We start from the raw sequence: 12,997 nt of genomic DNA, 5'->3' as shown, positions 1-12,997 counted from the left end.
CTATTTCATTTTTTTTTGTTTATGTTTAATTTTATATTTTCTTTTGTAATTCTTTTATGATTAAAAATTCATTTATAATTCTCATATGATGATTTATAGTAATTAGATAAACCTCAAGTACAGCTTATATTGGTTTAATACAAACTCATAAAACAATTAAACTATAATAGTTTTAAACCATATAGTAATGAGTAATCATTTATACATCTAAACGTTAGGTGTTTAATTCGAAAACAATATCAATTTATGAAATTTATTATATGATTATTTTCAAATATTATTACTTATACACGTTGTTATGAAAAATAATAGGTTACTACATAAAGTGTTTAAACTCATAAAACTTGTGAAACAAAACAATATTTTTTTGCACTTTTTTTCTCTTGAATTAAAACTTTATTTCTTTATTATTTTTTTATCCTTATTTTTCTCATATAGCTTTTACACCTTAAAAATATTAATATAATAGGAATTTTTTTTCAGTGAAACTTAATATCTAAACAAAAAAATTACACATAAGGAAATGTAAGAACCAAAGAGAAAACAATATAAAAAAATAGTCTACAATTAGTACAGTGCTCTTGTGGTACAATATCTTTTTTTTTTTTTTTTAAATGAAGAAAAGAGAAGTTCTCCGAGTTTGTTTCATCAAATTTGGTATATTAACTACTATAACTTTTGTAAGGTTTCGTTTATGCTTAGCGTACCAAAATAATAGACACCGATGTGTCTATCCCATGGTTTATTTTATTTTAAAAAATAGTCTTTTATTTTTTCTGAAATGAATAAAAGTTCCATCGATATAAAAAATTAAATATTAAAAAATGTACATAAATAAATAAGTAGAATAAGGATAAAAAGGAACCAATTGAAACACATTTAATTAGCTCCAGGCAAGTATAGCATCCTAGGATTCCTCAACTTTGCTAAGGAATAAGTTAGAAAAAAAATAAAAAATAAATAAAAAATAAATAAAAAAGAAAAAGAAAAAGAAGATAAGATAACATTACATTTGCACTTATCTTTTTGAGATGCAAGTACATAAGTTTGGTACTATAAATAACTATGACACGGTGGGGTCATGTAGAAGTGATATTCAAACTTTTTAACTAAACTTTGTATTATAAATAAGTATGATATGATGGGGTAATGTGAAAGTGATGTTCAAACTTTTTCAGTAGAACTAGAAAGAACTAATCTAGTTTTTCTGAGAGGTGCTACGTCCACAACATTTTTACAACATTTTCACAACAAATCATAGGTGGTTAGTTATTATTGGTTCAAATTTGAACTTAACACTAAGATTACTTTTTTGCCCCAACAATAACAACCTGCCACTTAAGATTTGTTGTAAAAATATTGTAAAAATGTTGTGGACATATCATTTCTCAATCTAGTTTATCACGAACCGGTTTCACCACTCGTGCGAGAAAAGAACACAACAATCTATTTTTTTTTATTGAAATCTACTCTTTCTCTCTCTTGCATGTTTGGGCAACAAGGCCAGGATAGTCCTAAGTATAACTCCTTTAAATACGGACAGCCCTCGTACCACATGAAAAGAGGATCTTTTTTCCTATCTCACTCTCTCTAGAGTAATTTGTCTAAAAACACTGTTTTCTCAAAGCAAACAAGATTTTTTTTTTTCTTCTCCTTTAAACTCATCCATCATAGACCTGTCTCTCTCTCTCTCTCTCTCTCTCTCTCTTTAGGATCAAACTGGTTCTTCAACTTGGGGCTACTTGGATCATCCACTAATGTAATGCCAAGTTCTATGTTCCTCAGGTACTTTATTTTTTCTTCTTTTTCTTTTGGGTAATTTGCACCTGTTAATGAAATGTTCTTTTTGGCTACCAAAAAAAATTGCTTTTTTTCCTGTGTGTGTTGTGTTTGATTGTGAATTTAGAATCTTTTTATGAACAGTGTAAAAGTTATGTACTTATGTAGTGACAAAGATTTCATTTTTGTGTTTGTTTTCTGTTTTTGATCAGTGTGATGTGGTAGTGAGGTTAATATATTGGGAAAAAAGGAAAAGGAGAGTTGGAAATTTGGACATTCTCTGTATATGGAGAGCCCCAAAACCCCAGAAACCCTAGAAGCCCATGACCCACGTGATAAAAGCCTGGAAGAATCTTCTGGGTTTGCTGGGTTGTTTGATTCAAGTGGGAACTATAATGGGTTTGAGCCCATTCTGGAGATTTCTGCTGGAGGAAATGACAAATGGGTTGATGTGAATGATAATGGTGTTGGGGTTGACAATGTGGAAGTGGTGAATGGAGTGGTTGGTGTTGAGGAAAGAAATGGTGGTGTTGAAGGTGGAAATATGTTTGTGGGGGTGGAACCAATGGTCAGTATTGAAGAGGGTGGCATGGATAGTGTTGGGGTTGACAATGTGGAAGTGGTGAGTGGAGTAATTGAAGTTGAGGAAAGAGATGGTGGTGTTGAAGGTGAAAATGTGTTTGTGGGTGTGGAATCAATGGTCAGTATTGAAGAGGGTGGCATGGATGGTGTTGGGGTTGACAATGTGGGAGTGGTGAAAGGAGTGGTCGAAGTTGAGGAAAGAGATGGTGGTGTTGAAGGTGAAAATGTGTTTGTGGGTGTGGAATCAATGGTCAGTGTTGAAGAGGGTGGTATTGGTGGTATTGAAATTGACATAGTGAAATTGGTGAATGGAGAGGTTGAATTTGAGGAAAGAGATGGTGGTGTTGAAGGTGAAAATGTGGTTGTGGGTGTGGAATCAATGACCAGTATTGGGGAGGGTGGCATGGATGGTGTTAGTATTGAGAAGGGTTATATGGTAGATGGTGAGGTTGATAGGGATAATGTGGTTGTGGGAGTGGAATCAAAATTGGATGGGGACTTGGAGGGTTTGGTGAGTAATGGGTGTGAGGATGTGGGAGTTGACAAGATTGTGCAAGAGGAGGGGATGAAAGAAGACAGTGGGTCAGGATTAGATGAAATTCATCCAGCTAAGAAGATTGAAGTTTCGGGAGACGGTATATCGCTTTTTGTGGATATCTGTGGTCCTCCTGATGGACTTGATGAAGAAGAATGTTTTGAATTGACAGGTAGTGGAGAGAAGTCAAAAGAAGCTGAAGATGAGGAGGAGAATGGAATTGAAAATCAGGAATATAATTTTTCTGTGGGCGATGTTGTGTGGGTTAAAACAAAAAGTAAGACATGGTGGCCTGGAAAGATTTATAATCCTTTGGATGCCCCAGAGCATGCTGCAAAGGGTGACCAGAGGGACTGTTTACTTATTGGATATATCAGGAGCAGCCATGTTGCTTGGTGCAGTCCATCTCAATTGAAGCCTTTCCACAAGCACTTTGAAATTATGTTGCGAGAGAACAAGTCTAGAAGCTTCCTTGGAGCTGTGGAGAAGGCTGCACAAGAGTTTGGTAGGCGTGTGAAGTTGGAGATGACTTGTTCTTGTGCTTTGAAACAAATTCAGCTGTCAGCTCAGTCTCCTCAAGCCAAGGAAGGAGCTACAGGACCAGATCCTGTTTCTGGTGAAGTTGATGAATTTTCAGTCTCTCAGTTCCAACCTGCAAACTTTCTAGCACAACTCAAAAAATTTGCCTTGGCAGTTTGCAAGCCTGGAATGATTGAGTTTGCTGTTGCACAAAATCGTGTATCAGCATTCTACAGTTCCAGGGGGCATTTACAATTGCCAATGCATCAACTCCGAGAAACAAATGTTGTTGAAGACAATGATGATGAAATGTTAATGGTTAAAAGAAAATCTGATATTCAGATTGAAGACCAAAGTACACAGCCAGCTGAAGAGAACTTGCAAAGCACGCCATTAACTAGGTCGCAAAAACAATCCAAGGTATCAAGGCATCAAGTTTTGTCGGAAGAGAAGAATGAAGAGAACTGCAAAAGTAATGCTGCTGATAAAGTTACTGTCTCAAGTGGCAAGGCATCAAAAATGAAGAAGAGAAAGAGGACAAAGGATTCTGAAGTTGAAGGTGGGAGCAAGGGAAAAACTGAACCGGGCTTTGAGTCAAGAGAACGGAAGAAGAGCAGGTACTTATCTTACCCATACATAAACTGGGAACAAAAAGGCTTGCCAGCTGAAACAGAAGACTCTAAGGCTCCAATAGCTCCTGAAGAAGAGGATGCAAATATCAGTTCTGATCACATCACTGAGTCCCCTGCAATTGTTAAATGTAGCAGCAAGAGGTTCTGGAGTAAGTGGTACAAGAAAGTCATTAGTGGGAGTAATAAGAATGGTAATTCTGAGTTAATAAATGAATCTTCAGCTCAATTGCTCTCTGAACTCCGTTTTACAGCTGTGAATTGCCTATATCCAATTGAGAAAGAAAATTTTGATTTAATTGAGTGGTTCTTTTCTAGATATAGAATTTCGGTGTATCATGATGAATCTATTTATGAGTTGTCCTGCAAAAATATGGCTGGTCAAAATGAGACTATAGCTGCCGAGCCCAACTTGTTCAAAAATAATCTACAGGAGAATCAGCACCCTTCCCCTGGGACTAAATCTGGTTCAAAGAAAAGGAAGAAGAGGGAAACCTTACAGCGTTCAGTGGCTGAACTTACCTCTAGCATACCAAATGTAATTGATAACAATGTCTCTGGTGTACTGGATGTTAACAAAAGCCCTGAATCACATACAGGGAAAGATTCTATAGAGATAAGTCTGCCTTCATCCAACCCTAAACCTGAGGGGAAGATTGGAAAGAAAAAAGGAAAGGCAACCTCTGGGCGATTGAAGACTAAACCGCTTTCAGGCCTATCAGATGTGAATATAAATATTGCTACAAGTAGCTCATTTATGAAGGATTACCATCTCATGTCAAATGGGAAACCTAAGCAAACACAGCTAAATAATGGAGCAAGTCCGATGGGTCTGCCAACAGAACAAGTGACTGGCATACCTGATTTGAATGGGAACATTGCCACACACTTACCATTTGTTGAAGATCAACCGGCTATGGGCCATGTTGGTTCTGCAAGTAAACCTGAGAAGAAAAAGAGAAAGAGGAAAGAAGCTGCTTCAGGGCACTCAGGGATTCAAACTAATTCTGGTGTACAACATCTGAATGGAGACATTACTGCGACTGGTTCATTGGTCATTGATCTGGGGGTAGTGAGCCCACATTCTTTTGAAGGTATTACTCAGAAAAATGACAGGGAAGGGAAGGAAGAAGCGACTTCATTATTTATGAGCTCTTCTGGCGTACTGAATTTTGGGGGAAGTAATGCTAGCCCTGGCTTCTTGGTTAAAGATCCACAAGAGATCGGTCTCCTCTCAGCTGAAGGTAAACCAAGGAAGAGAGGGAGAAAGAGGAAGGATAAAGCACCAGCTGAGAATAAACTCACTGTGGGCATACCAGATTTAAATGGAATAAGTGGTGAATATATCTCGTTTGGAAAGGAAATTCCAGAGACTAACGGGCATTTATCTCAAATCAAACCAGAGCGGAAGAAGAGACAGAGAAAAGAAAAGGCTAGTTCAGAGCATCCAAGAAGTAAATTGACTGTCCGGAGACCTAATACTAACAAAGAAGCTCCGGGGACTGCTCTTCTGTTGACATTTGCCCCAGGAGTTCCTGTGCCTTCAAAAGAAGACTTTCTCGCTACATTTTGCAGGTTTGGGCCCTTAAAGGAATCAGGAACACAGTTGTTGAAAGATTCTGGTAGTGCCCAGGTGGTTTTTCTGAAAAGTGCTGATGCTGAGGAAGCTTCTCGGAGTTTAGAGATGAATAACCCTTTTGGTGCAGCCCTTGTCAATTATCGGCTCCATAATCTGTCAGCTAGCTCCAGAGTTTTTGAACCAGAAGGGCCTTTACTCACAACTCTTGGCTCTCCAACAAAGGAAGGACTTATGACTCCTGGAAAGGCGTCTGGGTCAGTGGCTAACCCTGGTGAGGCGCCTCCACTTGACTTTATAAGGCAAAATCTTCAGATGATGACATCAATGCTTGAGAAGTCAGGAGATAATCTTTCTCCAGAGATGAGAGCTAAATTGGAGAGCGAAATTAAAGGCCTTCTACAGAAGGTGACCTCCATGGCTGGTTCTTCCTCAACTTAATAGGAAATGTAGGATTTGAAGTACTTCATCTTAGATTTGCCTATTAGTGTAGCAAAGCTATTGGTAGACTGGTTGGGATCCTTTTGATTCGTAAATTGACATTTGCTACCGTACTCTCTCCATGTCTCTGGATGTGGATGTTAGAATTGTGAACCTATTGATTTATTGCAATTGAAGGGGTACAAGTAATGGCTCATATCTGGGGAGCTACATGCATTTTTACTCATTTTCTCGTTTCTTTCTCGTATAATTTTAGCTTTCTGTTGTTGGGGATCCATGTGTATATGTTTCTTGAAATTAAGCCATGTGTTAGTCATATAATATTGGGCTCACATGCTTGATAACTCATTGCTAATTCCAAGTTCCTGGCTGAAAGAACAAACCTAGAGCCAGCAAACCTTGTTGAACCAGCTGGTTACAAACTTTGCCAAGCCATTTTCTACCACTATGAGAAATTGTTTTACTGGCTGAATTAGTTTGAGTTAAACAGAGGGGAGGCCTTGTGCCCAAATATCTGAACTTTAGACTGCTTTAGAGGAGAAATTGGTTGATTTGAATCCACTTTGGTTTTTCCAATTTGGGATATGAAAAATGTTTCTGTTCTAACCGATTTACATTTGTCTTGCATTTTTCAGTAAATGCTAGGTACTTCTTGAGATTTCATTGTGCATACTTTTGGGGTTTAAATGCAATCTTAGATTCTTTATGTCAATAAAACTATAAAAGGCTACTCATGAAATGATGCAAAATAACCGATGAGTGGGATGGGGAAGATATATGTCACCTTAGATTACCTATCAATGAAGAATCAACTTCAGGATTGGACATATACATTATCAATACATATATTCTATCTTGCTAAAAAGGTGGTGTCCTATCAGTGAAGAATCAACTTCAGCATTGGACATATACATTATCCATACATATGTTCTATCTTGCTAAAAAAGTTGTGTCCTATCAATGAAGAATCAACTTCAGCATTGGACATATACATTATTAATTTTACTGAATGTCATTACTGGATGGAGAAAGTCCCTTCTTTCCTTCAGTCCCACTTAATTGATGATGTATCTGAATGAATTTTTTTTCTGTTCTAAAAAAAACTTACTAATTCTCAGCATTGGACATGTACATTATTAATTCATATATTCTATCTTCCTAGAAATAGTGTTTGAGGGGTAGGGATCTTCATTTCCTGCTAAAGGTGGTTAATTTGATGAGTCAATTCCCAATGTGATGTGAATGGATGATCCTACTTATTGATGTCATTTATGTTACTCTTGCTCTATCAATCCTTTGCAGCATCCGAACATGGATAGGAAGCATAATTGAACCTAGACTTGTTAACTTGCCAAACCCCACAGATAAAAACAAGTATGGGTAAGGATTTATTTGGCTTTAAAGCCAAATGAAAATAAGATCAACCCAAAATTGGTCTGTTAAAAACAATGGGTTGGCTTGGATTGTTTGACGGATTAAAAAGGTGGACTCCTTTTTTATTTAGGAAGAAAAAATAGAATCTCATTTTCTCAAATGGTCATGATTTGATTTGTTTCACATTCTCAAACTCTCATATATGTTACTCTTCACTTTTCTCAATTTTCTCTTTCTTTAATCTTGATTATGATCTATCTGACAATCTCCCTTAACTGCGGTTGTGACTCATCTTTGTCTCTTTGGTTTTGCACCCATCCATTTATTGTTGCATTCAATTGTCAACCTTGATGTTATTCTTATCATTCAAAACGCTAATTTGTGAGCCTGTTTCTACTCAACCTTATATTTAATCATCTATGTTACAAAGTCAAGAGGATAGATGGGGCGATTCAGGTGAGATCCAGCATAGATCATATTGTTAATTAACTTTCTTTCACATTTTATATACTACAAATAATGCATTTGAGATTGATATTTAGTCTTTGAAGTCATATCTTTCTTTCATTCTTTTGTGATATCATTAGGCTAATGAGCTTCGAATTGTAAATTTAAGAATTTTTGTAAATAATATTGATGGGAATGACGAGAATGGCTCACAGACGGATATAATTCTACAGACGACCTATACCCCCATGACGAGAAAAATATTGCCACGTCACTGATGAAGGCACCAAAATGATTCAATGCCGGCAGTAATACCTCGAGCGGTTACGACGCCAGCTGGGTAGACTGTTGGAAACATATTAAAGAACCATTACTCGGCCAGGAGCACCATTAAGCCAGGAATTAATACCACAACGGCTAGACACCAAAAAAAAGGTATATAAAGGAGAGGCACCACCCACATAAAAGATATATACAATTGTATGAAAAACAAGGCAATTCCTTTATAAAAATTCTATTTTCTTTTTGTGCTAACTTTGGCATCGGAGGTGTTGCGGTAGGCACCACACTGGTGACCGAGTAAAGAAACTTCTGTCTTATTCGCAGGAGTGATACAGTCATCACCTGGACGGACTACCACCGACTGGTATTCATCTGGACGAACCCTCCTCGACTGACGATAGTCTGCTTCATCAGTTTGGCGCCGTCTGTGGGAAATGACGTTCTCGTACTACGATCTGAAAGCGCAGTTCCTACCAACTTCAATATCCAGATGGAGTCCAACCAAGATCCAGCAGCTTTGGCTCAGCAAGTTCAAGCTCTTGTGGCCACTGTGGAAGAGCTCACCAGATAGAATGAAGAAATGAGGCAAAAGCTTCAGCAGGAAGAGAGCCGATCGAGAGCGGTCCAAGAAGACGAAGGAGATAGCCACGGGAGAACTGACCGACGAAGGACCATCACTCCGGAGGAACAGCATTCTGATCTCCTCCAGGAGATGAGAAAGGAGATGAACGAGCTGAAAAATGCCATCAAGGAGAAGACAGACCGGAGCTTAGATAAGATGGTCAGGGCAACAAATTCACCCTTTACCATGGCAGTTTTAGAACGGCCAGTACCACCAAAGTTTCGGCTACCTCAACTCGAACCCTTTGACGGACTCAAGGACCCCCAAGACCACCTTAATACCTTCAAGACAACATTGGGTCTTCAACAGCCCCCTGACGAGATAATGTGTCGTTCCTTCCCTACCACGCTAAAGGGGGCTGGTAGGGAATGGCTCACGAGGCTGCCCACCTCATCTATTGACAGCTTCGAACAGTTGAGTAGCGCCTTTCTGCGCCATTTTGTCGGAGGGCAACGTCCCAAGAGACCCGCGGATCACCTGCTCACGATTAAGCAAGGTGAGAAGGAGACCTTGCGCTCGTACGTGAAGCGCTTCACTCGAGAAACCTTAGAAGTGGACGATGCAGACGACAAAGTACAGCTGACGACATTTAAGGCCGGGCTTAGGTTTCGGGAATTCGTTGTCTCGCTGGCAAAAAATTCGCCCCGGACGATGGCAGAGATGCTCCTGAAAGCGCAAAAATACATGAATGCTGAGGACGCACTGGCAGCCATTATTGACGAGGGCAGATCAAAAAAGGAGGGAAGGCACGAAGACGAACGTAGGGGGCAAAAGAGGGAGCGTCCAAACCGTCGGGGAAGTGAAGTAGACAAACGAAAGGAAGAGAAGACGCCACGAACGGTAAAATTTACCCCTCTGATTATGCCAATTGACAAAATTTTGACACAGATCCAGGATCAACACTACCTTCAGTGGCCAAAGCCTTTACATTCATCCCCTAACGTGTGGGACAAGAACAAATACTGCCGATTCCACAAGGATCACGACCATTACACGGAGGATTGCCGAGACCTGAAAGGACAAATAGAAGAGTTGATACAGAAAGGAAAATTGCAGAAGTATGTCAAGAAGCGAGAACCCAGCAGGTTCAAAGACGAAGGCAAGGGCCAGCGCGAGCCTTCGGTAAAGAATGGGGCCAGCACTTCTCAACTACCACAAGACGTGATTGGAGAAATACACATGATTGCAGAAGGGCCACCAACGGGAGGGTCGTGCAAGTCCCTCAAGAAAGCATGCCAGAGGCAAGTGAATAGCGTCCATATGCAGCCCTCATTCAAGCAGAGACGAACAGACCATGACATATCTTTCAACGAAGAAGATGCACGAGGAGTAAGGCAGCCAAACAATGACCCCCTAGTTATAACACTCACGATCGAGGGATTTAACACCAAGAGGATACTTATAGATAATGGCAGTTCCTGGACATTGTGTACACCGCCGACCTTCTAGCGAGTGAAACTTGATCCCAAGAGGCTGCGCCCCTTCGACTCTCCTCTCGTTAGCTTCGGTGGGGACAAAGTATACCTCGGGGGCATAGTAACATTAAAAGTCACGATAGGAACATACCCAAAGCACGAAACACGTCGGCTGGACTTTCTGGTAGTAGACTGCCCGTTGGCGTACAATGTAATCATTGGTAGACCTACGCTCAACAGATGAAAGGCGGTCACGTCCACATATTGCTTAAAGGTGAAATTCCCAACTGAGGACGATGTTGGCGAAGTTAAAGGAGATCAAGTCCTGGCTAGGGAATGCTACCAGGATGTAGTGGCCACAAAGGAGAGTCACACATGGACGATAGAAAAGGAGAAAGAAGACAAAGCAGAGGCTTTGGAAGCAGTCGAGCTCGTGGAGGGGGAAACCGCGAAGATGACGAGGATAGGAACAACACTAAGCCCCGAAATGAGAACGAAGCTCATTCAATTCCTCAGGAAAAACCAGGACGTCTTCGCATGGAGTCATGAGGATATGCCCGGCATATCGCGACAAGTGATTCAGCACAAATTAAACGTAGATCCCGAGAAGAAACCCATCCAATAGAGGCACCGAGTCTTTGCCCCCGAACGAAGCCAGGCGATCAACGACGAAGTTAACAAGTTGTTGCAGGCAGACTTCATCAGGGAAGTGTATTATCCCGAGTGGGTTGCCAACGTCGTGCTAGTAAAGAAAGCAAACGGAAAATGGAGAATGTGTGTAGATTTCACGGACCTAAACAAAGCATGCCCAAAGGATAGTTTCCCCTTGCCTAGGATAGACCAGCTGGTGGATTCCATGGCTGGGCATAAAATCCTGACGTTCATGGACGCCTTTTTAGGATACAACCAAATAAAGATGGCTGAGGAAGATCAAGAAAAAACCGCCTTCATCACGAGCCAGGGGCTCTACTGCTATAAGGTAATGCCTTTTGGACTGAAGAACGCGGGGGCAACGTACCAAAGGTTAGTAAACAAAATGTTCGGCAAGCAAATCGGCAGAAACATGGAGGTATATGTGGACGACATGCTCGTTAAGAGCAAAAAAGAACTAGCACACCTAGACGACTTGGAAGAAACATTCAACACCCTCAGGAGATATCAGATGAAGTTGAATCCCAGCAAGTGTGTTTTCGGGGTAGCATCAGGGAAATTCTTGGGATTCATGGTGTCCCAAAGAGGGATAGAGGCCAATCCGGAGAAGGTGCAAGCAATACTAGACATGACGTCACCGAAATCCGTCAAAGATGTCCAGAAGCTCACAGGACGGATCGCTGCATTGAATAGGTTCGTCTCCAAAGCAACGGACAAATGCCTCCCCTTTTTTAAGACGTTGAAGCAAGCTTTCGCCTGGATTGACGAATGTGAAGCCACGTTTCAAGAGCTCAAACGCTACCTGAGCAATCCACCCCTACTAAGTCCGTCAAAGGAAGGGGAAAGCCTCTACCTATATCTGGCGTCGGCCAGCCCGGCCGTCTCGGCGCGACCACGATCGGAAGAAGACAAGAAACAGTTGCCGATTTATTACATCGGCCCAAGCCCTGCAGGGGCGAAGCCAAGTACCCCGGGATTGAAAAAATTGCATTCGCTTTGATAGTAGCTTCACGAAAGCTGCGACCATACTTCGAAGCACATGATATTGGTAATGACGGACCAACCGATCGGGAAGTCCATGAACAAGCTGAAGGCGATCGGGAGAATGGTTTAATGGGCGGTGGAACTTAGATTTGATATCGAGTACCTTCGGAACTGCCATCAAAGCCCAAGCGTTAGTGGATTTCATTGCCGAGTTCACCTTTAACGACGGTGACAATGTTGCGAAGATGCGCGAACGATGGACGATCCGGAGGCGACGGATCATGTGACCCAAAGGGGAGGAGTAGGGATCGTTATAATAACTCCCGACGGAGAAAAACTCAGGTATGGGGTTCGACTTAAGTTCCCAGCCACCAATAACGAAGCCGAGTACGAAGGAATATTGACAGGGCTGAGACTAGGGAAGGCAATCGGAGCAAAAAACCTGGTCGTCCAAAGTGACTCGAAGCTAGTAGTAGCACAGATCAAGGAGGAGTACGAAGCAAAGGAGAAAAGAATGCAGAAATACGTCAGGATAGCAAAGCATTTGGCCCGGGAATTTGACAAACTGGAGTTCATGCAGATCCCAAGAGGCCAGAATATGGAAGCAGACGAGATTGCAAAGATAGCCTCGTCAGAAGATGAACCAGCATGCACGGAGCTGACCATGGAAATACAAGAACGCCCTAGCATCGAAGAAATCTCGATATTCGCAGTCCAGAGAATAAGCAGCTAGATGGTGCCAATCATATCCTTCCTCCAAGACGGGCACCTCCCCCAGGACCCCAAAGACGCCAGGAAAATCAAGTAAAGAGCAACCAGATTCACCATTTTGAATGACCAACTATACAAAAGAGGTTATTCCCTACCATACTTGAAATGTGTCGACGAGGACGAAGCCAGGTACATCTTAGAAGAAATACACGAAGGCGTGTGCGGGAACCACGCTGGCCCCAGGTCCCTGGCGAGCAAAGTCATCCGAACAGGTTATTTCTGGCCAACCGTCCAAACGGACGCAGCACAACTCGTCAAAAATTGTGACAAGTGTCAGAGATTTGGGAACATCCAACGACTCCCGGCGAAGAAGTTGACGACCATATCATCCCCGTGGCCATTTGCACAATGGGGAATTGACATCGTCGGACCGCTACCCCCGGGAAAAGG

At 41.3% G+C, this 12,997-nt stretch overlaps 3 protein-coding genes across 3 annotated transcripts; all 3 read left to right on the top strand.

Annotated features, from left to right (window-relative positions):
- The first annotated feature begins 1,551 nt into the window (after window positions 1-1,551).
- LOC142631775 (serine/threonine-protein kinase ATM) lies at window positions 1,552-6,287 on the top strand. Its single transcript, XM_075806088.1, has 2 exons — window positions 1,552-1,785; window positions 1,992-6,287. The coding sequence occupies exon 2, from the start codon at window positions 2,066-2,068 to the stop codon at window positions 6,059-6,061; it is 3,996 nt and encodes a 1,331-aa protein (XP_075662203.1). The 5' UTR covers window positions 1,552-1,785; window positions 1,992-2,065; the 3' UTR covers window positions 6,062-6,287.
- A 2,457-nt stretch (window positions 6,288-8,744) lies between these two features.
- LOC142632939 (uncharacterized) lies at window positions 8,745-10,235 on the top strand. Its single transcript, XM_075807250.1, has 2 exons — window positions 8,745-9,626; window positions 9,828-10,235. Exons 1-2 carry the CDS (start codon window positions 8,745-8,747, stop codon window positions 10,233-10,235), a joined length of 1,290 nt encoding a protein of 429 aa, XP_075663365.1.
- Window positions 10,236-12,092: 1,857 nt separating this feature from the next.
- Window positions 12,093-12,569, top strand: LOC142632938 (uncharacterized). The gene has a single exon (XM_075807249.1). The coding sequence runs from the start codon at window positions 12,093-12,095 to the stop codon at window positions 12,567-12,569; it is 477 nt and encodes a 158-aa protein (XP_075663364.1).
- The last annotated feature ends 428 nt before the right edge of the window (window positions 12,570-12,997 follow it).

Source organism: Castanea sativa, chromosome 4 (genome assembly GCF_040712315.1).
Source record: "Castanea sativa cultivar Marrone di Chiusa Pesio chromosome 4, ASM4071231v1".
In the NCBI taxonomy this organism is placed as follows: Eukaryota; Viridiplantae; Streptophyta; class Magnoliopsida; order Fagales; family Fagaceae; genus Castanea; species Castanea sativa.
The sequence above is the reverse complement of the archived record's forward strand: the minus strand, read 5'-3'. Positions and strand labels throughout refer to the sequence as shown.

Coding starts and splice junctions, on each gene's coding strand:
- LOC142631775 (XM_075806088.1), top strand. CDS start 2,066: ATGGAGAGCCCCAAAACCCCAGAAACCCTAGAAGCCCATGACCCACGT.
- LOC142632939 (XM_075807250.1), top strand. CDS start 8,745: ATGAGGCAAAAGCTTCAGCAGGAAGAGAGCCGATCGAGAGCGGTCCAA. Junction 9,627..9,827: donor AAGAGAAGACGCCACGAACG/GTAAAATTTACC, acceptor GAGTTGATACAG/AAAGGAAAATTGCAGAAGTA.
- LOC142632938 (XM_075807249.1), top strand. CDS start 12,093: ATGGACGATCCGGAGGCGACGGATCATGTGACCCAAAGGGGAGGAGTA.